Source organism: Ochotona princeps, chromosome 8 (genome assembly GCF_030435755.1).
Source record: "Ochotona princeps isolate mOchPri1 chromosome 8, mOchPri1.hap1, whole genome shotgun sequence".
Classification (NCBI taxonomy): Eukaryota; Metazoa; Chordata; class Mammalia; order Lagomorpha; family Ochotonidae; genus Ochotona; species Ochotona princeps.
This window is the reverse complement of record NC_080839.1, coordinates 50,561,723-50,586,102: the sequence shown is the minus strand read 5'-3', so window position 1 is coordinate 50,586,102 and position 24,380 is coordinate 50,561,723. Positions and strand designations below refer to the sequence as shown.

The 24,380-nt window shown below is 53.7% G+C and overlaps 2 protein-coding genes across 2 annotated transcripts in view; both read right to left on the bottom strand.

Moving 5' to 3' along the window:
* Nucleotides 1–12,587: 12,587 nt before the first annotated feature.
* Nucleotides 12,588–16,827, bottom strand: ZFP36L2 (ZFP36 ring finger protein like 2). The gene is made up of 2 exons (XM_004582767.3): nucleotides 16,490–16,827; nucleotides 12,588–16,013 (listed from the first exon to the last, which is right to left on the bottom strand). The coding sequence occupies exons 1-2, from the start codon at nucleotides 16,538–16,540 to the stop codon at nucleotides 14,550–14,552; spliced, it is 1,515 nt and encodes a 504-aa protein (XP_004582824.2). The 5' UTR covers nucleotides 16,541–16,827; the 3' UTR covers nucleotides 12,588–14,549.
* A 2,224-nt stretch (nucleotides 16,828–19,051) lies between these two features.
* THADA (THADA armadillo repeat containing) overlaps nucleotides 19,052–24,380 on the bottom strand; it is a 332,219-nt gene continuing 326,890 nt past the window's right edge. Inside the window, exons 36-37 of the mRNA XM_058668010.1 lie at nucleotides 22,110–22,282; nucleotides 19,052–21,086 (exon numbers count right to left, since the gene is read on the bottom strand). Of these exons, the coding sequence (XP_058523993.1) occupies nucleotides 20,724–21,086; nucleotides 22,110–22,282 (536 nt within the window). The 3' untranslated portion in view covers nucleotides 19,052–20,723. The remainder of the gene's footprint in view (nucleotides 21,087–22,109; nucleotides 22,283–24,380) is intronic.

Here is a 24,380-nt window from a genome sequence, read left to right as displayed (position 1 = left end):
GGAGCCAAACACCAAACCTCAGGGTTGGAGTTGCTCTAGGATGGGTGCCAGAAACTTCCGACAGATCCACAGGAAGAAAGAGGGCTAGCCCAGCTTCAGTGGCCCGAGGTGGGGTCGGGTGCCTGGAGGTGTTCTGCGAGACACCGTGGAGGATCACTCTTTGAAGTACACGTGACCCTCCACGGAAGCCATGAGTGGGCCTAGAACCCACGTGCGGGAAACAGTCACCTGCTGGTAGACCCAAGGGCAGGGCTGTTTCCTGCTGCATTGCTCAGGAAAGAAGCAGGGTGCAGCACCTCCACTCCATCCCTGGACCCCTCAGAACACAAAAACCCTGCAACCTGGTAAAGAAGGGGCAGACGGGGGGCAGACGGCCTTTGGCGCCACAGTTAGCATGCTGCCTGGAACCCAAGTCAGAGTGTCACCTCTGCTCCCAGCTTCCTGCTAACCGGAACCCTGGGAGGCTGCAGTAATGGCGCAAGTATGATTCCCTGCCACCTACGTGGGCCGCCTGAACTGAGCTGCAGGCCTCTGGCTTTTAGACTAGCTCAGCCCTGGCTCTGAACAGGCTTTTGCGGGGAGTGGCAAACCAGTAGACGCGAGATCTCTTTCTGTTTTATGCTTGGCAGGGGTGGGGGACAATAAGGAAGCTGAGAATATGGGCCTGTTTGGAGAACCCAAACCCCCCCTGTGCAAGTGTGTGTAGAAGTATTTATAGATGGCTGCACAAACCAGCCCTCTGCGCTGGGAGGGAGTGACAGGAGGGCTAAAAGGGATTTTTCCATGCGCACACATTGCACCTCAGGGTACACTGTTTGATTACTCATCACAAACAGGTAGAAGATGGAATCAGAGGGAAAAAACAGTGTGAGGCCTCCTCTCCCAGGTTTCAGGGTAGTCTGCCCTCTCTGCAGGTACCGAGGGAGGCATCAAGACCACAGCATCCATAAACTCGGAGCCCTTGGACAAGCATCTTCCTTTTCCTTCTCTGTTAAATGGAAGATCACAGAGCCAGGTGTAGGGGCACTAGCAAGGACTCATGGTCTTGCTTTGAAGGAATGCTCGAGAAACTCAGCCAACCAACATCTGACAAGTAACGTGTAAACACCCCGGTGAAGGCCTGCCCAGAGACACCACGGTGTGCCGGGGGATGGGGAACAGATCTGACGTTGAGGTTCAGCCTGGGCTGAAGGCAGAGGGAGAAGGCAAGGCAGCAGCAGGAGAGAAGCTGGAGGGCCTCCCGGGTGGCATATGACAGGTTGGGGAGAGAAGGAGCCTAGGAGAGTCAAGCCACTCTTCCTGTAGTGCTGGCATCCCACGTGGGCTCCAGATGGACTCGCGGGTGCTCTGCTTGTAAGCCAGCTCCCTGCCTTTGAGAGCTGTGGAGGATGGCTCTCCACCTGAGAGGGCTGTGTGGAAGATGGTTCAAATATTTGGGCCCCTGCACCCACATGGGAGATTGGGAAGAAGTTCCTGCCTCCCGTTTCTTGACTCCAGACTGATTCACCTCTAGCCATTATGGCTATTTGGGGGAATGGGCCAGTGGATAGAGGATCTCTCTCTCTCTCTTTCTGTTTCTCCCCCCACCCCACTCTGCCTTGCAAATAAACAACTCTTTAAAAATGTTTTATCTGGGCCTGGCATGGTAGCCTAGAGCTGAAGTCCTTTTCTTACATGCACTGGGATCCCATATGGGCGCAGGTTCTAATTCTGGCAGTCCTGCTTCCCATCCAGCTCGCTGCTTGCAGCCTGGGAAAGCAGTCGAGGATGGCCCAAAGCCTTGGGACCCTGCACCCTGCATGGGGGACCCAGAAGAGCTGCTGGTTTTGGCTCCTGGCTCTGGCTCCTGGCTCCTGGCTTTGGGTTGGCGCAATTCCAGCCATTGTGGTCACTTGGGGAGTGAATCATAGGATGGAAGATCTTCTTCTCTGTCTCTCCTCCTCTCTGTATATATCTGACTTTGCAATAAAAAACATAAATAAATCTTTTAAAAGTGTTTTATTTATGTACATTTGATAGGCAGAGAGAGAGAGATTGCCCATCCACTGCTTCCCTCCCCAAGTGCATTCAAAGCCAGGTCTGGACCAGGCAGAACCCAGGAGCTCAGAACAGTCTCCTGTGAGTCTCCCGCGTGAGTAGCAGGGACCCTGGCACTGAGTCACCACCTGCCGCCTCCCAGGGGGTGTGTTAGCAAAAGCTGGAATCATTAGAGACAGAAGAACTTGAACCCATGCAATCCAATATGGGATCACCCCAGCAGTCTTTTTTTTTTTTTTTTTTTTTTTGGAAGGCAGAGTAACAGGGAGAGAGAAGGACAGAGAAAGAGAAGATCTGCCAAACTGAAGCCAGGAGCCTGGAATTACAGCCTGGTCTCTCATGCAGATGGGCAGGGACTCAAATACTTAGGCCATCTTCTCCTGTCTCCCAGAAGGATTAGTGGGAAGTTGGATTGGAAGCAGAGCAGCCAGGACTCAAGCCAGCTTTCAATATAGGATGCTAGTGTTGCAGGTGGTGGCTTAATGTGCTGTGCCACAACATTGGCCTTCTAAGTAGTGTGTTAACCGTTATGCTACCCACCTGCCTGAGTATTTTGGAAGCTGGTTCTTGAAAGATGGCCAGGTGCCCAGGTGGCAGGAGAGAAGGCCTGAGTTACAGCAGAGACAGAGAGAAGGAGGAAAAGCCCAGGAATAGGCAGAGGACAGGCAGCAGGCTTTGGCAATCCAGGTACACGGCATAGAGGGCAGGGAGAGAAAACACTGCAGGAGCCTGCCTGGTTTTACTGTGGGTAACTGGGTGGACATAGCAGCACAGCTATGAAGAGAGACCCAGCAGCCAAGAGGTGGGCCCTGGGCTGCGCTGGCAGGTGGAGCTCAGGTCTTCCCTACTGCCCACTGCCATTCATGGTCTGCAGAAAGAAGTGAGCCCTCTTAGAATGTTTTGAATTCTTCCAGCTCCTGGCAGGAGGGAGAGCTATCAAGGGCACCCTGGGCATGTGCCAGGACTTGCTGAAGGAAAAGAGCTTGAATATGGAGACTTTCTTCCTTGTAGCTGTTTGCATTTTCATAGAACATTTTAGAGCAGTGGTGCTACCTAACAGCACTTTCTGCTATGAAAGAAATAATCTATGATGACAGAACTATTCTGTGCTGTTCAGTACAGTAGCTCCCAACTGTAAGTGCCAATTGAACATACAAAATACAGGGGCCAACATGGTGGTACGGTGGGTTAAGCTATGCCAGGGATACTGGAGTTCCACATGAGTGCCAGCTAAAGTCCTGGCTGTTCTGCTTCCAATCTAGCTCTTTAGTAATGTGCCAGGGAAAGCATCAGAAGATGACACATGTATTTGGATCCCTGTCACCCATGTGGGAAACCCAGATGCAGTTTCTAGTTCCTGGCTTCAGTTTAGACCAGCTCTGACCATTGTGGCCATTTGGGGAATGAACAAATGGATGGAAGATAGTTCTGTCCTTCTGGCCCTCTTTGTCACTCTGCCTTTTGAATAAAGAAATAAAATCCAGCCTAGTGGCTAAAGTCTTTGCATTGCAAGCGCCAGGATCCCATTGGGGCCCAGGTTCACTTTCCCCGCTGCTCCACTTCCCTTCCAGCTCCCTGCTTGTGGCCTGGGAAAGCAGTCGAGGATGGTCGAAAGCCTTGGGACTCTGCACCTGCGTAGGAGACCTAGAAGAAGCTCCTGGCTTCGGATCAACTCAGCTCTGGCTGTTGTGGTCACTTGAGGAGTGAATTATCAGATGGAAGATCTTCCTCTCTGTTTCTCCTCTCTATATATGTAACTTTGCAATAAAAATAAATGAATCTTAAAAAAAAAGAAAATCTTTTTAGAAGAAATAAAATCTTTGAAGTACATACATACATAAATTTGATTTAAAGTGAAGTTATGAGTTTAAATTTTAGTATTTAAAAATGCCTTATTTGAAAGACAGAGTGACAGAGATAGAAGAAAATACCTGAGAAGAGAAATCCGGTCTTGCTGGTTCACTCCCCAAATGCCTGTAACAGCCAGGACTGGGCTACATTGAAGCCAGGAGCCTAGAACTTCATCCTGATTTTCCACGTGGGTGTCAGGGACCCAGGGCCACCTTCTGATGCCTCCCAGGTGCCCTAGCAGGGAGCTGGATCAGAAGCAGAAGTGGAGCTTGGTGCTAGGCACTCTGATATGGGATGTGGGCATCCTAAGAGTCAATTGAACCAGCTGCCCCAATGCAACAGCTGCGTGGGCGAGTGTGGCCGAGGCCATGAGGCCTTTCTGACTCCCGACAGATTACGGCCTACTGAGAAAGCATGAAAAACAAATTTGGCAATGAAAAACCATTGTATTTCACTTCTTACACACTGGGTTCTTTTTTTGTTTTGTTTTTTGTTGTTGTTTTTTTTATTTTTATTTTTTTATTACATTTTTGACAATCTTTACATAGCCAACTAGGGTAAAAAAGGTTCAAGGGCTATAGGAAAGTGGGTAAGACTATTATTTCCATATTGTTTCTTTCATGTTTAAAGGGGGGTATTAAGGGAGAAGGCCCACCCAATTTCCCACCCTCCCAAGGTCCCGGATGTAGGGCATGCTCCAAGGTTCTTGTTCAAGTGGTTTTGATAGTTCACCAGTTATGAATCACTGCCAATCTTGCCACTCCAAGCACGATGAGGTCTTTGAAGAATCCACTAATTGACATAGTCCATCATAGAGTCTCCATTTGCCCCATATTTCGCTGCCAACATATAGCTGAGATGGTTGATTGACCTGTTCTGTCTTCTGTCTTTTCTTGGTTAGGGTTCTGAGTCCAGCATTTCGATTGGGGAGATCTCCAAAGAAACTTTGTCTGAGGTGTTCTCAGACCAGATTCTTGTATGTACTAGCAACTACAGGGCCCAGCACAGTCCATCGCCCTAATCAGTTTGTGGTTGCGATCACTGCATTGGTTCTGTTTTCAGCCCCAACTTCCACTGGAACCAATGGGTGTTGCAGTCCAGCCTGGTTCTGCCCAGCACATACTCGGCCCTCGCATAAACCAGTGAGAGCTGCAGCCTAGTTGGAGCGACCCACAACAACCCCCACCAGGCCCACCTCCTGCCCTGGTTTGCCAGTATGTGTAGCAGACTAGTCCAGTCTGTCCCACACCCCATTTGGCTCTCGTACATGTCAATGGGTATTAAAGCTTTGTTCCATCCAACCAGCTCCACTATGCAGCCCACACAGATGCTGTTGGGTATCTGTCTAGCCACCTCAGCCCCTGTCCTAGTTTTCATGCCTTCCCGTGGAAGTGGTAACCCAAGAGGAAGGAGCCTACTATTTCCCTCCCAGGCCACTCCCACTCCTGGATTATGCACTCTCCTGGTAGTTTTGTGGTTTGACTTGACAGAATTAGCCCCCAGTGCCAGCTTCTGCCAGCTGATGCTGTGGCTAAGCCCCAACAACCCTCACCCACTCTAATTTTGTTTGCACCAGTAGGAATAATCAGTCCAGCCTGGCTTTTCCCTGAACTAGTCCACATGAGGCGCACAGGTGTTGTAGCCCTGCCCAGTTTGGTCTGCCCCCATCCCAGCTCACGCTCTTCAGTGGGAGTAGCTGTCCGGCAAGGGAACCACCCCTTATTCCCCTGTTGGCTCTGCCCCCTCTCTTCCTGGTTCTCACGTGTGCTGGTTGGGCGCTGCGGTCACATTCGGAACAGGCAACCTCACCTTGGCATTCTGTATTGTGCACTAGTTTTTGTTGCGACCAAACCTGGCTCAACCCACACTGTTCTGGTGCTTGGATTTGCCAGTGGATGACGAGAATTGATTCAGCCTGGTCTGCCCCCGACCCATGCCAAATGTACGCCAGTCACTTCTTACACACTGGGTTCTATTCTCACTGTGCAGGCACACTGATAACCTTCAGAGATAGGCCTTGGCATTTGTAGATGAAGAAATTGAGGCACAGAAGGCAGGTACATGGTGTCAAAGCAGGGTCAGGCTGTGAGCACAGGCAGCCTGGGATGCTAAGCACTCTGCCAGCAGGTGCAATTTCTTCCGCAGGACCCAGAGCTAAGAGCTCTGCTGGACACATCCATGTGCTGTTATGTTTTCACCCTCACAGTTAGGGCAGGGGAACTGCATCACTGTGTCCATTGCTCACGTGAGAACACAGAGACCCAGAGGGTTGCTCAGGGATAGGAAGGATGGGAGCAGCAGTGGGGTGAGATGGGGGCTCCCCAGTGACCAGGTCCATCCACATCAGTGGTGGTGCCGGCCCCAGTTCTCTGCTGACACAGCCCCTACAATGCAGGGCTGCAGTTTGCATACTCCTGTGAGACCACCCCACAAGACCCTGCAGGCCCTCCCTGAGATGCCACTGGGCACAGAATCTTCTGGATATCAGTCATGCTGAACCCTGAAGCCTGGACAGAATTCAGATCCACTTTGGTGGGAATGAATATATTGTTTTAAACATTTATTTATTATTTCCAAGGTAGGGTAATTGAGAGAGAAAAAAACATTGACTCAGAGACACACCTACATATACACATAGGGATCTTCCACTAACTGGTTCACTCCCCAAATGTCCACAAAGGTCAAGGCTGACCAAGAGCCTGGAACTCCATCCAGGTCTCCAAGATGAGTGACAGGGCCTAAGCACTTCAGCCATCCAGTGCTTTCCAGAGCAGGGCATACTAAGAGGATCTGGCAGCTTCATCTTTGAAATGGGCATACTAAGAGGATCTGGTTGGAGTGTCATTAACATGTGTAAAGCTATAATGTGTAGCAGGAGCTGCATAGACAGAAGTAATTAGAATTTTTAAGGCATTCCAAGATACCTGTGGATATGAACCAGGTGGGGAGGGGGAGTAGGGGGATAGGCATAATAACATAATAACACTGCAGGGGAGCGGGAGGCCAGGCCGCCTAGCTGGAATGATCTCACTCTGCTTAAAGTGGTATTTATTTTGAAAGTCAGAGTTGTAGAGAGGGAGAGAAAACTATCTTGCATCTGCTGGTTCACTCTGCAGATGGTCGCAGTGGCCAGCGCTGGGCCAGGCCAAGCCGGGAGCTTCTCCTCACTCTCGCATGTGAGTGCAGAGGCCAAATACTCTGACCACCTTCTGCTGCTTTTCCCAGGTCATTTGCAGGGAGCTGGAGCACTAAAGAGCACTAAAGATTTATTTTATTTTTATTGGAACGTCAGATAGAGAGGAACAGAGATAGAAAGACCTTCCATCCATTGATTCACTCCCTAAGCAGCCACACAGACTGGAGCTGAGCCAATCCCAATCCAGGAGACAGCAGCTTCTTTCCGGGTCTCCCAAGCGGGTGCAGGGTCCCAAGGCTTTGGGCTGTCCTCGACTGCTTTCCCAGGCCACAAGCAGGGAGCTAGATGGGAAGCAGGGCTGCTGGGATTAGAACCTGAGCCCATATGTAAGGCAAGGACTTTAGCTGCTAGGCTACCGTGCCAGACCCACCTCATTATTGTTTATGACTGAATAATATTCCATTGTGTGGACACGTCACATTTGTTTAGCCGTTCATCTGCTGATGGGTGTTTGGTTGCTCTACTTTGGCTATTGTGAACCTATGGAGAAATTTGTTATAAGACACTACAGAACCTCAAATCAGATCCTGAGGAGGAGACAGACATCAACAGGATAATTGTAAGAATACATATATCACTTTGTAAACAATATGGCAGCTTCTCTAAATGTCAGCTCACCCTGTGACCCTGTAATTCTGCTCCTAGAAGTATGCTCAAAAGGAACAGAAGCCACATGTCCACTCACAGACATGTGTGGCGGCTATTCACAGCCGTCACATTCAGCAGCCCCCTGGAAGGCTCCTCAACCCATCAACAAATGAACAACTGGAGATGCGTCCAAGCAAGGCTGTGACCTAGGGGGCACTGTGGGCTTGTCTATTACCCCAAAGCAGGTAATCTCATGATAACCCGTGAGGGGCACAGAGAAATCCAAGGCACCAAGCCGGGCCTTCTTCTGTAGCCTGGGCTGAGTGAGTTGTCCGGCGAAGGCCAACAGCCAGCAAGTTCAAATCACATGCCGACCATGGCCCTATGGTGGCTCTGGCATCTAAGTGCACAGCACGTGGCCTTGGATGCCTCTCAAGGACCACCCAGCTCTGAGGCCTGTCGTAGGTCTGGGCATTCTGCTCATGACACACTGTTCGTCATCAGAAGCCAGACCTGGTGGGGATAGCCACGGGTTCACAAACCCCAACTCAGTTCCCACTCCCTCATGCTGACCAGGTCATCACTGTGCACAGAACAGGTTCCCAGTTAGCCAACAGCCCCTGCCTGGCCACTTGGGAGCAGTCCCCAGGGAGCAGGTGCTGCTGGTGGTAGGATTTGAGAAGATGAGATCCTGGGCCTGCGTTTCCAAAGACCGAATCTTCCTTCCCATCAAATCAGCCAAGGAGACATAGGCCACCACACACCCGCCATGGCCCCTGTGGGGAGGTCATTGGGAATTCTGTGTTCCATCAAATGTGGCCAGGCCACGGACTTTGATTTGAAAATAATTTTCATTAGCCAGAAATGAGGAGTTTCATAAATGGGAAACAGAACTTTCCAAGGCCACAGCTGGGAAACACTCGCTTAAAAAAAAAAAAAATCTGCCCAGCTTCGCAGGCCAGCTAAGCACCCCAACGCGAGAGCAGAGAGGAATCTGCAAGGAAAACAAAGCTTATTTTTAGAGGAATATTTTAGACTTAGTTTCGGCCAGCTCGGGGAGTTTTCTGGTCTGTCTCGAGTCCTCAATATCTTGCCTTCTATTTCGGAGCCTCCTCTCCCTGGGGTATAAGAACTCCTATCTGACAAGAGCTATTTCTGCCCAGATGAACAAAAAAGGGGCCCCCACTCTCCCCACCCCCAGAGAAAGAGTTGTTTCTAAAAATGTTGCAACCAGGCAGGCAGGCAGGCAGGGCAAAAGCCAGGCCTGGGCAGGTGTGCCTGGCAGTGAAGGTGGGCCTGAGGTCCCTGAAGGCCTTGCGGGTAGGGGGAGTTATCCAACTGCCCTCCCACCTGGCTCTGGGTTGCCCACTGTCCTGCAGGAAGCGGAAGATAGGCTGGCGTGATTTCCGGGTTTTGAATGCAGTTTCTAAACTTGAAAGAGGCCTATTTTTCCTCTCTGGATGTTGGTAAAACCATCCCCCCCCCCCAGGAATACTCCACACACCCAGACCCAAACACAGCCACACACATACCCACCCAAACCCACACCCCTGCAGCCATGCACACTCAAACCACACACACACACACATCCCATCTAGTCAATAAGCTCACGGAAAACAGAATTTACAGATAAGTTTATTTTGGCACCAAGAGTTTTGAAATCTCCTTTTTCCACAAACTTTTTGAAGTACCCTCCTTGTATACCTACACATATACCTACAAACAGACTCATCCTCCACATTACAACATACACCGACAGACACACTCAACTTCCACATTATAACAAACACACTCACAGATTCCAGACACAGGTCCACATCCATGTGCAGAACACACACACAGCCCAAGACCTGCTGCATAGCATGCACACACACTCTCACACAGCCTGTTGTATATCACACATTTACACACACACACACACACACACATACACTGCCCAAGACCTGCTGCATATAATGCATTCATGCACACACACTCAGCCTGGTATCTGCTGCGTATCTCACACATACACACACATGCGCACTCACATATATACAAGCACACAGGCTCAGCTCCATTCACCTCCCCTGTCCCCCACGCACATCCTGAAATAGCCAAGACTGCCAGGTCCAGTTGGAATTGAGGCTTCCAGCTGTGCAGGGCTCAGCCGGGGAGGAAGGCTTGCCCAGCCCCCACAGGGCCCTGGCCCCACCCTCCCCTTCCTCTTTCCCTCCTCCCTCCCTCCCTCCTTGGCTTTGCTGGCAGCAGGGAACTGGAACTGTCCTGGATGACCACGGCGCTGCCCATCTCCCTGGGAGTGTGAACAAAACAGAACTACTGCTAAGTGAGGTTGCAGCCATGGAGAGGAGCCAGCGGGCCCTGCAGGAGGTGCGCCTGTCCAGCCTGAAGCCAGCAGCCAACCAGCCTCTCAGGGCTGGGCAACTTCCGGTTTCAAGCAGTCACATCCGCCCCCATTCATCACCACAAATAAACTGGCGTGGAGATGGTGCCAAGGGACGGCTCCCCAAAAGGTGAAGGGCTTTTCAACGGGCTTCCTCTAGCACATGCTTGGCTGGGGTTTTGCTTTTCTTTTTTTTAAGTTTACTTGTTGGAAAGGCAGAGAGAAAGTGGAAGAGAGATCTGTCCGATGGTTCACTCCCCAGATGGCCACACCAGCAAGGACTGGGTCAGGCTGAAGTCAGGAGCCAGGAGCTCTTTCCAGGTCTCCCGCGCAGTTGCAGGGGCACAAGCACCCACCGCCCTCCAGGCACCTTAGCAGGGAGCTGGATGGAGAAGCAGAACAACCGGGACTTGAACCGGCGCTCTGATAGGGGATGCTGAGTCCTTCCTGAGGGATCCTTCCCTTTCCAAGCCAGGTTAAGCACTCAGTATGCTGGGCAACACCTGGCAGCCAGGAGCCATGCTTCACAGCCACCAAGCCTGGTCCTGCCATCTGGGTCCTTCAGATGCCCCAGGGCTCACAGCCTTGCATCTACTCTCCTGTGGCCTTTTCAAAGTTGTGCGTGTTCTCTCCTTTCACACATTGAGCCCTAGATGCGCACATCACCGGCAGTGGAAATTATGTACAGGCCAACATCATTTATCTGACATAATTTAGAAGGTGACACATACGAAATGGATTTGTTTAAAAACACCCCTTATTCTGCAAAGACCTGGAAGTTGCCACTGTAACGGCACTGAGAGCGCCAGCCCACTGGGGGGAGCAGTGGGGGCGGGGGGCCTTGTCCCCATGGAACAGAAAAGGATTATCTGGACTCAGTCTTGGAGCCACAGCCAGCTTTACTTCCCATCTTCAGTTCCCCAGTCTGATGCCCGCTTGCAACTTGTGCTTCTATTTCCTTCTCTTACCAAAAAAACAAAAACAAAACCCCCAAAACCAAACCTTTCCGAGGAGGCGTTGCGCTTGCTCTTCACCGCAGCCAGGCGCAGCAGACGGACCCACAGTGCTCCCCGCCACTGAGCTGCAGCAAGAGGAAATTGCCCACCAACCCACCCCGGCCTTCTCTGCCCCGCAGGCTCTAAAATATAAAAACCCGAGATCCTAGCAGTTGGGCTTTCCAGAAAACCAGATTTTAAAAAATGAAGTCGAACATTCCAGCCGATGCAAAGTACTTGTTTAGAAAAGTAAGTTTTGGAATGGAGTGAAAACAAGGCCTTTGAAATGCAGTTTGGCCTAAATCGCACCACACTGGGGGCTTTTCCTCCCCGCTGCACATTCTTTGTGGTGTAAAGGCCAGGGGGCCGGCAGGGGTCTTCGCCCTGCCAGAGCTCTCCGAGGCCCTGGGGCTTCCCCTCCCCCGCAGCCCCCCTCGTGGCTGGAGCCTTCAGCCAGGCACCCCAGCCCTCTCCGAGCATCTGGGAGAACTCTGCCTCGGGTTTCCAGCCCCTTTGGCAGAGTGCGCCAAGCCCCAAAACGCTCCAGTTAACACCAGGCAATCATCGTTAACGCGAACCAGCTGCCCGAGGCCCCAGTTTGCAGCAGCACGCACCACCCATCCCCTCTACCCGCCTCAGCTGTGAGTCACCGAGACCCTGGTTGGGGCCGGCCCGGCAGGAGGGGGGAGGGCAGGCAGGGGTTGATAAGGCCCAGCTGTTGCAGATAACCTAGTAAACCATTGCTAAACCTCTTAGCTCCTTTGGAAAAAGTGTTGGGACGGGGCCTGTGTGTGGGAAGTGGGATGGAGACGGAAAAACATGATTTATGAACCTCATTTTCTTAAGTTTTCAGAGTGTTAAGGAGAAAAAGGAGGAGCCACCGTCGCAAGGTTTTGTTCCCCCGACAATGTGCAGGCCTATCTGTGGTGTCTTCCTTCTCTCAGACCTCAGTGAAAACGAGCTTTCTGGCCACTTAGACACATTCAACAGACACAAATTCCTCCCGCATAAATAAGTCTGTGCTCACTCCCAGAGGAAGGTGTCTGCATAAACAAATATGGTCGAGACTGAACCTGTTCACTCTGCCTTTCCCGTCCACTCCCAGCAAGGACACCCTCGTCCAACGCAACCGAGGCAAACTGCCCTAGCGCTCTCCTTCCTACCCCAGCACCCAGCCTTCTCCCGTTCCCCACCCAAGCGGTTCTGCTCCGAGTGTGTGGGGAAGACAAAAAAAGTTCAGCTGCCACTGCAGCCACGTGACTCGTGGCGGCCACACCCCCCGAGGTCTCCCGCCCGGCTCCACCCACCAACCAGTTGGCCAACACCGGGATGCGTCTTATTAGCAATGGGAACAGTTAGCTCACCCGCGGGCTCGTCAAGAGTCCCAATTATTTTCTTTGAGCTGAAGGAATGCACAAGACAACAGAGCCATAGGTTCAGCCTGTGAAAGCTCTTCCGGGACCCCGCCTCTGCCAGCACTCTCCCCAAAACCAGGGAGGTGGCCCACTAGCGTTCATAAAAGGCCATTAACACACTGCCCTTCTTTTTTTTCAAAAAATTTTATTGGGGGAAAACTACAAAACATTTACAGTACAATGTTAACAGTCACAATTTGTAGTGAACTGATTCCCCAAAATATATTACAACTCAAGTTGACTTCTCGTTACATTCAAACACCTACTTCTGTCGAAGTAGTCCATGAGTAGCGCGGAGCGCCGCATCCACCTGTCTGTACCTAGGCACACCAGCGCGCCCGCTCATTCATCCGCTGTCCAGGAAAGCTTGGGAAATGTCCCCGCGCCTCTCCACACGGAAAAAAACAAAACACCATAGTACAAGTTTGGGAATTCTCTGTAACGACACAAGGCAGAGTCTTGTCCTGGATACCATGAGCGCTAAAGAGGTGGCATCTTCACTTTCTATATTTAAAAAAAAAAAAAGTGGTAAAAATCTGTTCCTTTTGTGCAGTTGAACCCATCCTACATTCAGATTCTCTCAAGCACTAATAAACAAAATACTTATTTGGTTGAGGAAGATTTAAGGCAAGTTCGGGCCCTTCCAAAGGCACTGGGAGACCCCCCCCCCCCATTATTGCTACAACGTCTGTATAGTCAACAGCATGTCACAGTAGAACTGGTGAACTAAACAAACAAGACTTTTTTTTTTGCTAAAGTTGGAATTAGAAAAGCATGCCACACCTGCTGGCAGAGCAATGTGGTCATCTTTTTCTTTAAACTTGGATGGGCTGCAACCATTATACATTCTAAGAAAACTCATATTTCCTCACAACTACTTCCACAGCATCAACGTAGATTTCCGTCAAGAAATCATGCAATCTTTCAAAATTTACGTAAACAAGGAAAGAAATTAATGAAATAAATATTAACATACAATCTCTTAAATTAAGATTTGTTTTACTCATTTACAATAAAATAACCAAGTGAAGTTACAAAAGGCATATATTACTGTGAAAAGAACATACACTCCACGTTTTGCCGATTAATAATGGCAATCATAATTTAACATAATAAAAGAATATATATCTATTGCTTCTCATCATACTTGATAAATACAGTATGAACAAAATTATCAATGTATACTTTTCACAAGATAATAAATAAGTTAAATAGTTTTCATGAGTTGTGGTGCGAAATCAACTCAAAACAGCTAAAAATTCAGCAGTTATTCCCCAACAATTACAAAGCTCTGGCCAAGACTTCCAGAGAGCAGACAAAATGGGTCTAAACGAAACAGCCAGAGTGATGGCAAGGAACCCCAAACCAGTAGGAAACTTTGGAATGCAAGGTTTTTTCTTTCCCCATATACCTAACTATGCTTAAAAAAAAAAAAAAGAAAACCCCATGGGGTTAAGTACAGGTTCCTATCAAGGCATATTCTTGGCAGAGTCTTGGTTTCTAAAAGCTTATTGGTTAGTAAAGGTGGTGGCTGGCTGGTCTCTCAGTTGGGGCCTTCGAGGGAGGCAGGCCACATCTGGACTGGAAGGAAGGCATTTCAAGTGAAGACATGGGATGGTGGCTGGCAGCTGCTGGTGTTGGGCTGGCATTTTTTCCTGGAGCCCCAAACTCAGAGACCTAAAACAGTTTTAAGGTTTTTTTTTGTTCTATTCGCATCACAACTGCCCTGTTGTGAGTTTCTTGTTCATCCATACAAAAAAGTTCGTTGGCTTTTTCGTTGCTCAACAAGACGTGAAACTTTGTAATAATAATAAAAATAATAATAAAAATAAAACAAACAAAAAAAGAGGAAACCGAAAGGGGCAGGCGGAGGGGGTACAAACCCCCTCCCTCGCACGGGGAGTTCGAGTCCCAAGTGCTCGGTGGGGTCAAGGCCTCTGTCCGCCCCCCCAAGTACCCCCCAACCCTCGGGACCCCCAGCGGGGTGGTGGTGGTGCTGCTGGCAGGGGACTGTGGAGGGGCGCCCTGCAACGAGCACCCCCAGCGCGGCCTCCCCTTCCCTTCCTCCTCACTGGCGCCCTCTTGCCTCAGTCGTCGGAGATGGAGAGGCGGCTGAAGATGGGCAGGCGGCGGCCAGGGTCGAGGCTGGGCGACTCGGAGCCGCTGAGGCTGCCGGAGCTCAGCGAGCCGCTCAGATAGCTGTCGCGGTCCGACAGCGAGTCCGGGGGGCTGGGGGGCGCGTCGAACACGGGCGACTCGGACAGGCGGCGCGGCAGCTGGAAGGCGAAGGGCGGCGAGGGCGGCGCGGCGGGGAGGGGCGCGCTGGGCGGCGCCGGGGGCTGCGCCAGGCCCTGCTGCTGCTGCTGCTGCTGGCTGCGGTAGTAGGCGGCGGCCGCCACCGCGGCGAAGTTGTGCGTCTGGATGGCGAGCGGCGTGATGAGGCTGCTCAGCTCGGGGCCGAAGGCGAAGGCGTTGTTGGCGCACGAAGCCGCCGAGCAGGCGGCGCAGGGGCCGCCGCCGGATGCCAGCAGGTCCTCGGCGCCCCCCGTGCCATAGAGCAGCGCGGCGGCCGCTGCGGCCGCGGCCGCCGCCGAGGCACAGCACGTCGGGGCGCCCGAGGGCGTGGAGGCCGAAGAGCACGAGGAGGAGGAGGCGGAGGCGGAGGAGGAGGAGCAGGACGAGGCCGAGGAGCAGGAGGGCGGTGGCGGTGTGCGCGAAGTGGGGCTGTCGAGCAGCAGAGGGGCCTCGAGGCCGCCCGGAGGCTGGTGGTGGCCGGACGGGAAGCCCGAGAAGCTGAGGCTGTGGTGCAGCTTGGGCCGCGGCTCGCGCGGGAAGCCCAGGTGCAGCGCATCGCGCGCACTGAAGGCGCGCAGGTCCCCGGAGGCACCGCCCCCCGAGGGCGCGGGCCGCCGCTCGTCCGCGTTGTGGATGAAGTGGCAGCGCGGCCCGTAGGGGCAGAAGCCGATGGTGTGGAAGGTGCGGCACAGCTCCGTCTTGTACTTGGGGTGCCGCGTCAGGCTGCGCAGCTCGTGGAAACCGTGCGCGAACTGGCACTTCTCGCCGTACTTGCACGTGCCGCTCTCCTCGAAGGGCCGGCACAGCTCGGTCTTGTAGCGGGTCGAGTTGATCTGGGAGCCGCCGCCCCCCTTCTGCTGCTGCTGTTGCTGCTGCAGGTGCAGGAGGTGCTGGCTGCGCTCGCCGTTCTCGCTGAACGAGCGGTCCCGGAATTTGTTCTCCTTGTTGAGCAGGGCCGTGCCTGCGCCGCCGCCGCCCCCCGACGGCTCCTTGAGGCCGCCATAGGAGGCAGGGCCGCCCCCCGCCGCCGCGCTGCCGCAGCTGCTGCCGTTAGCGGCGCCCGGGAACTTGGGCGAGCAGCTGCCGGGGCTGGGCGCGGGGTGGGCGAGTGCGTGCAGGTTGCTGGCCGAGTGCCGTCGGAGGAAGCCGGGCGCGAAGCCCGAGCTGGGGGCGGGGGCGGCGGCAGCCACGGGCGTCCCCACCGCCTTCTTGTCCAGCATATTGTTCAGATTGAGGTTCGCCAGGGATTTCTCCGTCTGCCAAAGGGGACAGAGAGGAGAAGGGTTGAACAACGGAAGGGAGAGGGAAGGGAACGGCATAGCCAGACCCCGGCTTTCTGATAGCCCCCCGCTCCACCCCATCTTTTTTTTTTTGCGGGTTTTGACTCGGCCTCTGCCCTCCTCCACCCGTACACGCGCGAAAAGCAGCAAGTTGGCGAGGGTGGACGCCGCCCAGCCCTGCCGCGCCGCGCTCCCGACATGTGATCTGCAGCCGGTGGGTCGCTGGGTGGGCGGTGCAAAAACGCCGCCGCCCGGGAAGCGCCGGGCAGCGTGGCCGCCGCAGCCGGCTGGGCAGAGAACTCCACGGCCATAGCCACCGCCGCGGCTCCCTCCCCGCCCACCGGGCTCCAGCACACCCGGCTGCAAGCTCCGGAGTTGCCCCCCACTCCAACAGCCAAGGCGAGAAGTCCCTGCTGGCCCGCCCGCCTCCCTGCTCTCCCCCCGACGCCTACCTTGCACAAGAAGTCGATATCGTAGAAGGCGGACAGAAGTGTGGTCGACATGTTTCTGGGTCCGCGAAAGCTCGGAGGTGCAGGCGGGGAGGTCGGGAGGAGCCCTCGGGGCGGCGCGGCCGGCCTCGAGCCACGACGAATAACGGGCGAGGAGCGGGGCAGGGACCGAAAAGTTTGTTTGGCTGCGGGGCCAAGAGAGGAGAGCGGCGTGGAGCAGCGGAGCGGGGCCGCCCTGGACTGCCGAGTCGGGCGGAAGAGGAGAAAGAAGCCGAGCGCGCTCGGCCGCGCCGCGCCCCGGGGTGCCCGCCCCGCCCCCCGCGCCCAGCCGACGGCAGCTCGCGGACTGCTGGAACTCGGCGGCCCCCGAGCGCGCGCCCTATATAGAGCCCGCGAGCGCGGCCACGGCGGGGCGGGCGGCCAGGGGGCGGGGACGCAGCGCTGACCCCGCCGGGGTCTCCAGGCAACGCCGGCTGGGGAGGGGGGAACGTCAGGCGCCGTCCTGCCTTGCCATTGGCCGCCGCCAATTTTTTTTCCTGGGGGAGGGGGAAGGGAGGAGGAAGTAGAGCGGGAGGCTCCGGGGCGGGGCGGCTGCCGGGGCGCTCTGGGCTGGCCGCGCGGGGAGCTCGGCCCTGTGGGTGCTGCTGGGTGGCGGCGGCGGCTCTTGTCCTACTCTACTGTGGGGGTCCCCGAGTTGGAAAGCCCCAGCCGGCGCGTTTAGCGTCAGCAGAGCCGTGCAGACCTCCCGCCTACCCCCACCCCCACCCCGGACGTGTCTTTCCCCGCCCGCTCCTGTTAGGCCGACTTTGGGAGGGAGTTGTGATCACTCATCCTTAGTTTTTTGTACAGGGCACGGGAATTGCAAAATACAAGCCGCTTGCAACTGTCGGCGAGGCCCGTCTGGTTTGCAAAGGGTGTTTGGGGACGGAGGGCGGGGACTCCGGGGCTGAGTCCCCGACCCGGCTGCACGTGGAGGCGCGGTGGGGGTAGGGGCGGGAGCGGCCACGCGGGCGGCCGCCGTCTTGCCTAGAGGTTGCCCGAGCCCGTTTCTCCGCCCCTCTCCCCGCCCTGGCTCAGTAAACAGGGCCCGAGCGCCCAGGCCTGCCGGGCTGGGCTGTGTCTGAGGACAAGGCGCTGGCTTTGCTAATCACATCACAAGACCTTGAGCCGGGGCCAAAGGCGTGGAGTGGCGCGCGGGGCGTCCCGGGAGGGGGAGCAGAGCCGCAGGCGGGGAAGCAAAGCTGGGCGAACCCTGCAGGCCGGGAGGCCTCCTCGGCCTGCTCTTCCGGCGGGGTCTTCCCCAGCCCTCCCTGGGGGGGGGGCAGGAAGGGTTGGGGTGCAGCTGCCGTCCGAGGGTCCCTGCCCAGCGCAGCCTCGGCTGGTGGCGCACTGCGGGCCGCTTCCGTCCCCTGCCTGCCTGGCCGAGCGGGGCGGGGTGGGGGAGCACCGAGCCCAGCCAACGGGTGAGGCCGAGCCAGGCCCTGCGGCCCCGGTGGGGCACCCCCCTGCGCTCCCCAGCTCCACGCCCCAACAGTTCGCGTCGAGAAATGGCGGTCTGCCAGAGGGTGCGCCGTGTCTGTCTGAGCCCAGTGCCCAGTGGAGGCCGGGTCTGGAGCACTTCCGCGATTTTGCCCACCTGGCAGTCCAGACCCCGACTGGTCCTAAGCGGGAAGATCCAGGGAAAGCACCTGATGGGACCCACGACCCCTTCCTAAACGGCTCTGTTTACTCTGTTTGCACTCATTCCATGCCATTGGCTGCTCATTGCGTCAGTTAACCCAGAAGAGAATGAGCTGGGCGGGCCGCTCAGGGAAGTGGCTCTGAACCCAGTGGGCCTTTCCCGCTGCAGTACCGTCAGAGCCCCCTCCCCAGCGGGGAGTCAGAGTCCAAGGTCTCTGCAGCAGCCGGTGATCTTGGGGGCAGATCACATGCTTGTGTTTCTCCCGCTTATAAAACGAAAATAAGAATTCATGCTTTACTCATCTCTCACCTTTGTCAAGGTGCAAATGAGGTATCTGTTGTTGTGTAGATCAACAAGTGCAAACCATCAAAGTTACAAAGCCTAAAAAGAGAGCCAAGCCATGTGGATAGGGTTCCCCGAAGGAGCAGTGCAGAACTGGGGGGGGGGCCCTAGAGCCAGCAGGGGAAGGGGTGTAGGTAAGAGATCTGGAAGAGGTGAATACTTCACTTTTGCAAACCACCTGCAGGACCCCGCATGGCTGGCCAAGTGTGGTGGACACTGCTTTGCTGAGACTTTGAGGGTGGCCCGGGGAGCCCCGCTTTCTGATGGTGTCCTGGGAATGCACCAGCAAGGGTGTAGAACAGCTATTTCCCTAACCACAGCCATTAGGTGAGTTAACAAGATTTCAGATACAAACCCAGTGGAAACATCTGTTCCTCCTGCCCTCCCGGGCTGGCTGTAGCCAGCGGAGATCAGAATCTGGGGTAATTCCCAGGCAGCCATGAGAACACCCACTGTGCAGGCTTGGTGGAAGGGTTCTGGAGATAATGCGGGAACAGGTTAGGTCCATGCTTTGAGACAGAGTACCTGCGAGTATAAAATACTTCTATCATTACGTAACTGCTTTTATTTCACTTGAAGTGTAAGACTCAAGTGCACTGGCCTTTGCCAACAGGCTGGGCTTTCTTGGTTATTCTGCACTTATCACCACGTTGCCACTGAAGTCCCCAGCCTTCTCACCAGGCAGGTCTTAGCACAAAACAAGAAGTGTTAGGCTGGCAGCTTTCCCTCAGGTGTGGGCTACACAGAAGCTTAACTAAGTAATTATTTCAGGATCACAGGAAAAAAAAAAAAAAAGAAGAAGAAGAAGAAAAACCACATTTCGGGCTGACTGGTTGCAGAACCACCCAGGGAATTTCCTGTTCTCTTTAGGACACAACTTTGGATGCGGAGTTCACTTTCTGAAGCCCTTCATGCTTCGGATTGGCTGCGTTTTTAGGGGAAGCAACTTGTTTGTCTTTTGGAGACAGATCACACCACGTTTTCTGCACCAGGAAATGAACATTCTCTTCTTTAACCTGCTTTTCAGACGCTCTTACCAAAAAAAAAAAATCAAAATGTCCCACTCATCTTAAAATACAGAACCTAAAAAGCTGGAACTGGTTTTTATGCTATCACCAAAATAGTCTTTTCCAGATACCTAATATGAAAAAAAAAATGCGTGTGGATAAGGCTGTGGCCCATCTAAGCTATGAATGTTCAGATAGCAAATATGTGGGAAGCATTTATTCTCAAATTATAGATTAAAAATGTAAGCCAAAGAAAAAGATCAGCAACAAAATGTGTGCAAGGGCGCCACCTGCTGGGTGTGTGAGGATTGGGGCTGGACTTGGAACAACAGAAAACCCTTAAGGTTTCTAGATTAGATCAGTGAAACGGATAACTGTGTTTACTGGTGTCTTAAAAGAGAATCTTCTTGTTGCCACCAAGCAAATGATGGTAAACAGTGTAGCCTTCAAGTCATTTATTCTGGCTCTCTTCCCCCAGGTTCCTTCCAATAGCCAAGCGTCTATGCTTTCACCAAGTGGCAAAATCAGGTTTCTCAGCATGAGCAGAAGCATGGGGGTGGGGAGTTAGTGGTGGTGGAGGGAGGCAGTGGTCAGGCGGAACTCTCAATGGCTCTTTGAATAATTAGGATGGAATGTGTTGGTTACTGCAGGACTCACACAGGCAGGCACACACACACACACACACACACACCCCAAAATCGTTTGTATGAAGTTGAACCTTACTTAATTCTTCCAGGATCCAACACTTGGAACATATTTCTGCTTTGCTAAAATGGAATAAAACTTAGCAACCTGACTGAATGGGCTGGATGCCAATGAATCCAGCCCCTACCTGAGCCAGGAGAGGGGCGGGCCTTGTGGGTGGGGCTCCAGCCCAGCTCTGTGTAGGGGACTCAGAAATCGCTGGGTGGCCGCTGGCTGGATGTTAGGGCTCCTTCAGGCCTGCAGGTGGCCTGCACCTGGGAACAGTGCAGCAGCCTCACTTCCTACAGTAGCTGCAATAAACTGAATGAATGAGCTGAAGAAATATTCCTTGGGAAGAAGTGACAAGAAGACCAGCCCCGCAGAGGCGAGGGAGGCCTGAAGAGGAAAACATTGGACTTTATGTTCAGTGTGCTCTGACAGGTTTACCGCAGCAAGCCGCTGCAGACCCTCCCCAGCCCCCAGTCTTCTGGCATCAATGGCCCTTTCTCTGTCCAGCGGAGAGTTAGCACACTCTCTTGTGGAGAAGAGCCTGCAGCACTGAGGACCAAGGGGTTCCTTCTTTTCCTTCTAGAAGGGCCAGCAGCTGCAGGCAGGCCAGGGTCCTCTCCTCCTGAATGCGCAGTCTGGTGAACTCCACTGTCTTCACAAACTCCGCAGCAGGTGGCAACTCTCCGAAGAGCTGAGGAAGGAGATGGCACTGCTCCGACAGCGTCCTCTGAAGGGGACCGAGCCCGTCGGGGGTAGGGGGACACCAGCCGGACTTGGAAAGGAGGCCGGAGAGGTGCTGGCAGAGGTGTCTCACGAAGAGCAGGGGCTCCGCCCAGAAGTTGACCTCTGCTTTCTCGAACAGATAGTCATCTCCCACCTACATGGATGACAGAACCACAGGCAGGCTTACAGTGAGTGGTGACAAGCCTGGTCCAGACCAGGCGGAGCTCTGGCAGATGCCCGAGAGGCAGCCCCTCCCCCGGCTGGCAGAGGGCCCACTTTGGCCTGTCAACACCCCCATGAACACACCACTTGCAGCCTTGAAGGTCACCTTCTATTTTCACTTCTTGCACTTCTCCAACAGAGAGGAATTTTTTTTCCCCAGACTTAACATGACCTTTGATAAAGATGTGTTTGTGGTTCAAAGCTGAGGTATTTTGGGGGGCTGGTCCTGAGGAGGGGGGTGGGGCTCAACAAGGGAGTGAGCCTAGACCTCAGGTGGCATCCAGAAATCCAAGAGGAGGGAGGAAGGGCACACTCAGGGGTGGGCCAAGGGGCACAGGATACCCAAGCATAAGATGGCAGTCTTGGAGCAGCAGACCAAACCTGCTATGATGCTGTTCAAGGTTATTTTCTCACAGACACTTTATCCTGTGTCCGGTTTTCCCGTAAACAGGCTGTCTTTGAACTCCTGGCCCACTGGGTGCCATGAAGGCCAGCTGAGTCAGAGGCTGGTGGCCCTGAATTTTACTCAGGATGCTTTTGATACCTGACCTGTGCCATTCTGCCTGGGGGGTGGGGGTCATGTTTTTTTTTCAAGTGGCAAGTTCACTGGCAGGTCCCTGAAAGGCTCCACTCTCAGCCCCAACTTTGGCCCCGCCCAGGCTAAGTCAGGCTAGCTAATGAGCATTCTCTGATAGCCCATTCTCAGTGTCCTGGGGGCTTTTGTCAAAGCTTTCTTCTCTGGCTGATCTGAACCCGCAGGGTCCTAGAGGGGGTGTGCCTGGTGCCACAGCAGCACCCAGTGTGTGACTTCCCTCTCGGGTCCTGCTCAGGAGTTGAGTGTCCTGAAGTACATGTTCTGTGGGCCTGCCAGGCCCAGCTATGCTTGGCAGTGCTGTGCCCAGTGAGGTCAGGACACTGCGACCCTACCACCCCAGCTAGAGACCCCAGGGCTTACCTGAGGCGTGCTGTCCACATTTATGGTGGTGAGGTCGTCATCTTCGCCCAGCAGCCATCCCAGCAGGACGGGCAGAGCAGCAGCCAGCTGGTCCCACTGCTGGAGCAGGTCACACAGCACAGACGGGGCCAGGGCCAAAGCGATGGAGGCGTCTACCTGGCAGAAGGCAAACTCTGCAGAGAGGGGAGAGAAGGCAAGCAATGAGCAGGGAGGCCTGTGGGACTCTGGGACTGTATGATGGGCCCTGGGTAGCATCATGCCACCAGCTGGTGAGAGGAACTACTGTCTACCCCATCAGAGGGAGGCACAGCCTGAAGCCTACGGACTCTATACCACCTCCCGTCCCCCCTGCTGGCCTGCCATGGAGCCCAGTCCCATGCGTCTTGCTCCTTCCTGCCTTGGAGAACAGACCCTTTTGGATACATAACACATGAAATCCAACACCTTAGGGTGGGTCATCATCATACTTTGCCTTAAAGGACCAGGGTATAAGCCATAAGTCATACATTACCTAACTATGGGGATCTGTTTGGAGAAACACATCATCAGGTGACAGGGCCACTGTGTGGACATCTTGGCAGGCATTCACATGCACTGAGATGGCCACATTGTCATGAGGCCTTGAACTTCTGGGGGACCATCACTGTACATGCAGCTCATCATGATGGACCTTGAAGGCTGTAAGGTCTCTTACTCCTCCTCAACTTGGCCCAAGGCAGCCATAGGCTGCATGCAGAAGGATAAGAGTGGCTGTTCCAATCACACTTGGTTATGGACACTGTAATTTGAGTCTCGTGTGCCACTATTTATATGTAAATATATTTGGTTTTTCTCAGCCACTAAAGAAGGGCTCCTGGATTGTACACAGGCAGGCAGTAGGCTAGACAGAGCTTGCATTTCGCTGTCCTCTCTTTTGGGGTGAATTCATTTTTCAGACCCTTGTCTTCCTGGCTGCCTGAGGGAGGGGCAATGACCAAGTAGAAGTGGGGTGCAGAAAGAGGAAGTGGGGTACCTTGGGGGAAACCATTACTTACTTCACTGCTGGCCCTAGACAGGCCTAAATAAGGCTTTGGAGGAAGGCTCAGGGTGTCGACATTTCCGCTAACAACCCTTTCAGGCCACCCTAACCCGGCAGAGGCCTGAAAACCCCCTACTCAATGGGTCGCGGCAGACCCGACCTGCCCCAAGCCTGCCTTTCTGGAACACACTTCTCATGAGCCCTTAGCTCTTCCTGCCCTACTTCTCTCACTTAAGCTCACAGTTGTGTCCTTGGCCATGTGGCACTTCTTCCTTCCCCTCACCCCCACCAGAGACTGCCCAGCACACAGAGAAGGCAGAGACAGGCTGATGCTGTGGCATAGCTGGTTGAGCCTTCGCCAGAGTCTTGGTTGCTTCTAATCCAGCTCTCTGAAATGTGCCTGGGAGGACACTGGAGGATGGCCCAAGTGCTTGGGTCCCTTTATCCACGTGGAAGACCTGTGTGAAGCTCCTAGTTCCTGAGTTTGGCCTGACCCAACCCTGGCCACTGTAGCCATTTGATGAGTGAAATAGCAAATGGAAGATATCTCTCTCTTTGACTCACTGTAACTAGGCCTTTTACATATCTAAGTCTCAAAAAAAAAAAAAAAAAAAAAAAAAAAAAGAAAAGAAAAAAAGAAAGAAAAAAAGAGAAGGCAGAAACTTTGGAATAGAAGACTTAGCTCCCCGGGGTGCTGAATGAGGTTTGAGGGAGGCCTCACTGAGGGGCCTTTAGGTGCCAGGCTCTGATCCAGGGATCAAGCTCCAATTTTTCCATCGTTTTACGGGCAGAGACTTGTCATCCCCTTTTCACAGGTTGGCGCCCAGGGCTCAGAATGGCTAGCACATTTGTACACAGTCCCAGAGTTCCAAGCAGGGTGGGCACTGTGGGGAGCAGGCGCTCGGGACACCTACTTCCCTTGCGGGAGTGTCTGTAACCCAGTCTCACCTCCTATGGGCTGGTGAGGCAGAGGGTGGCCTAGGTGCCTGGCTTTCTGCCACGCACGTAGGAGACGTGGGTGGAATTCCTGGCTCCTGGCTTCAACCTGCTCCAGCCTCAACTATTGTGGGCATTTGGGGAGTGAGCCAGTAGATAGAGAATTCTCTCTGTGTTCCTCTTTCAAACTAAAGAAAAATAAAAAAGATGGCTATTAAGGAAATCAGAAGTGCTAATGAGATGTATGGTGCTTGCACAGATGGGGAGACTCGGCATCTCCACTGAAGAAATGAAGGTGTTTATGGTGAGATAAGTGG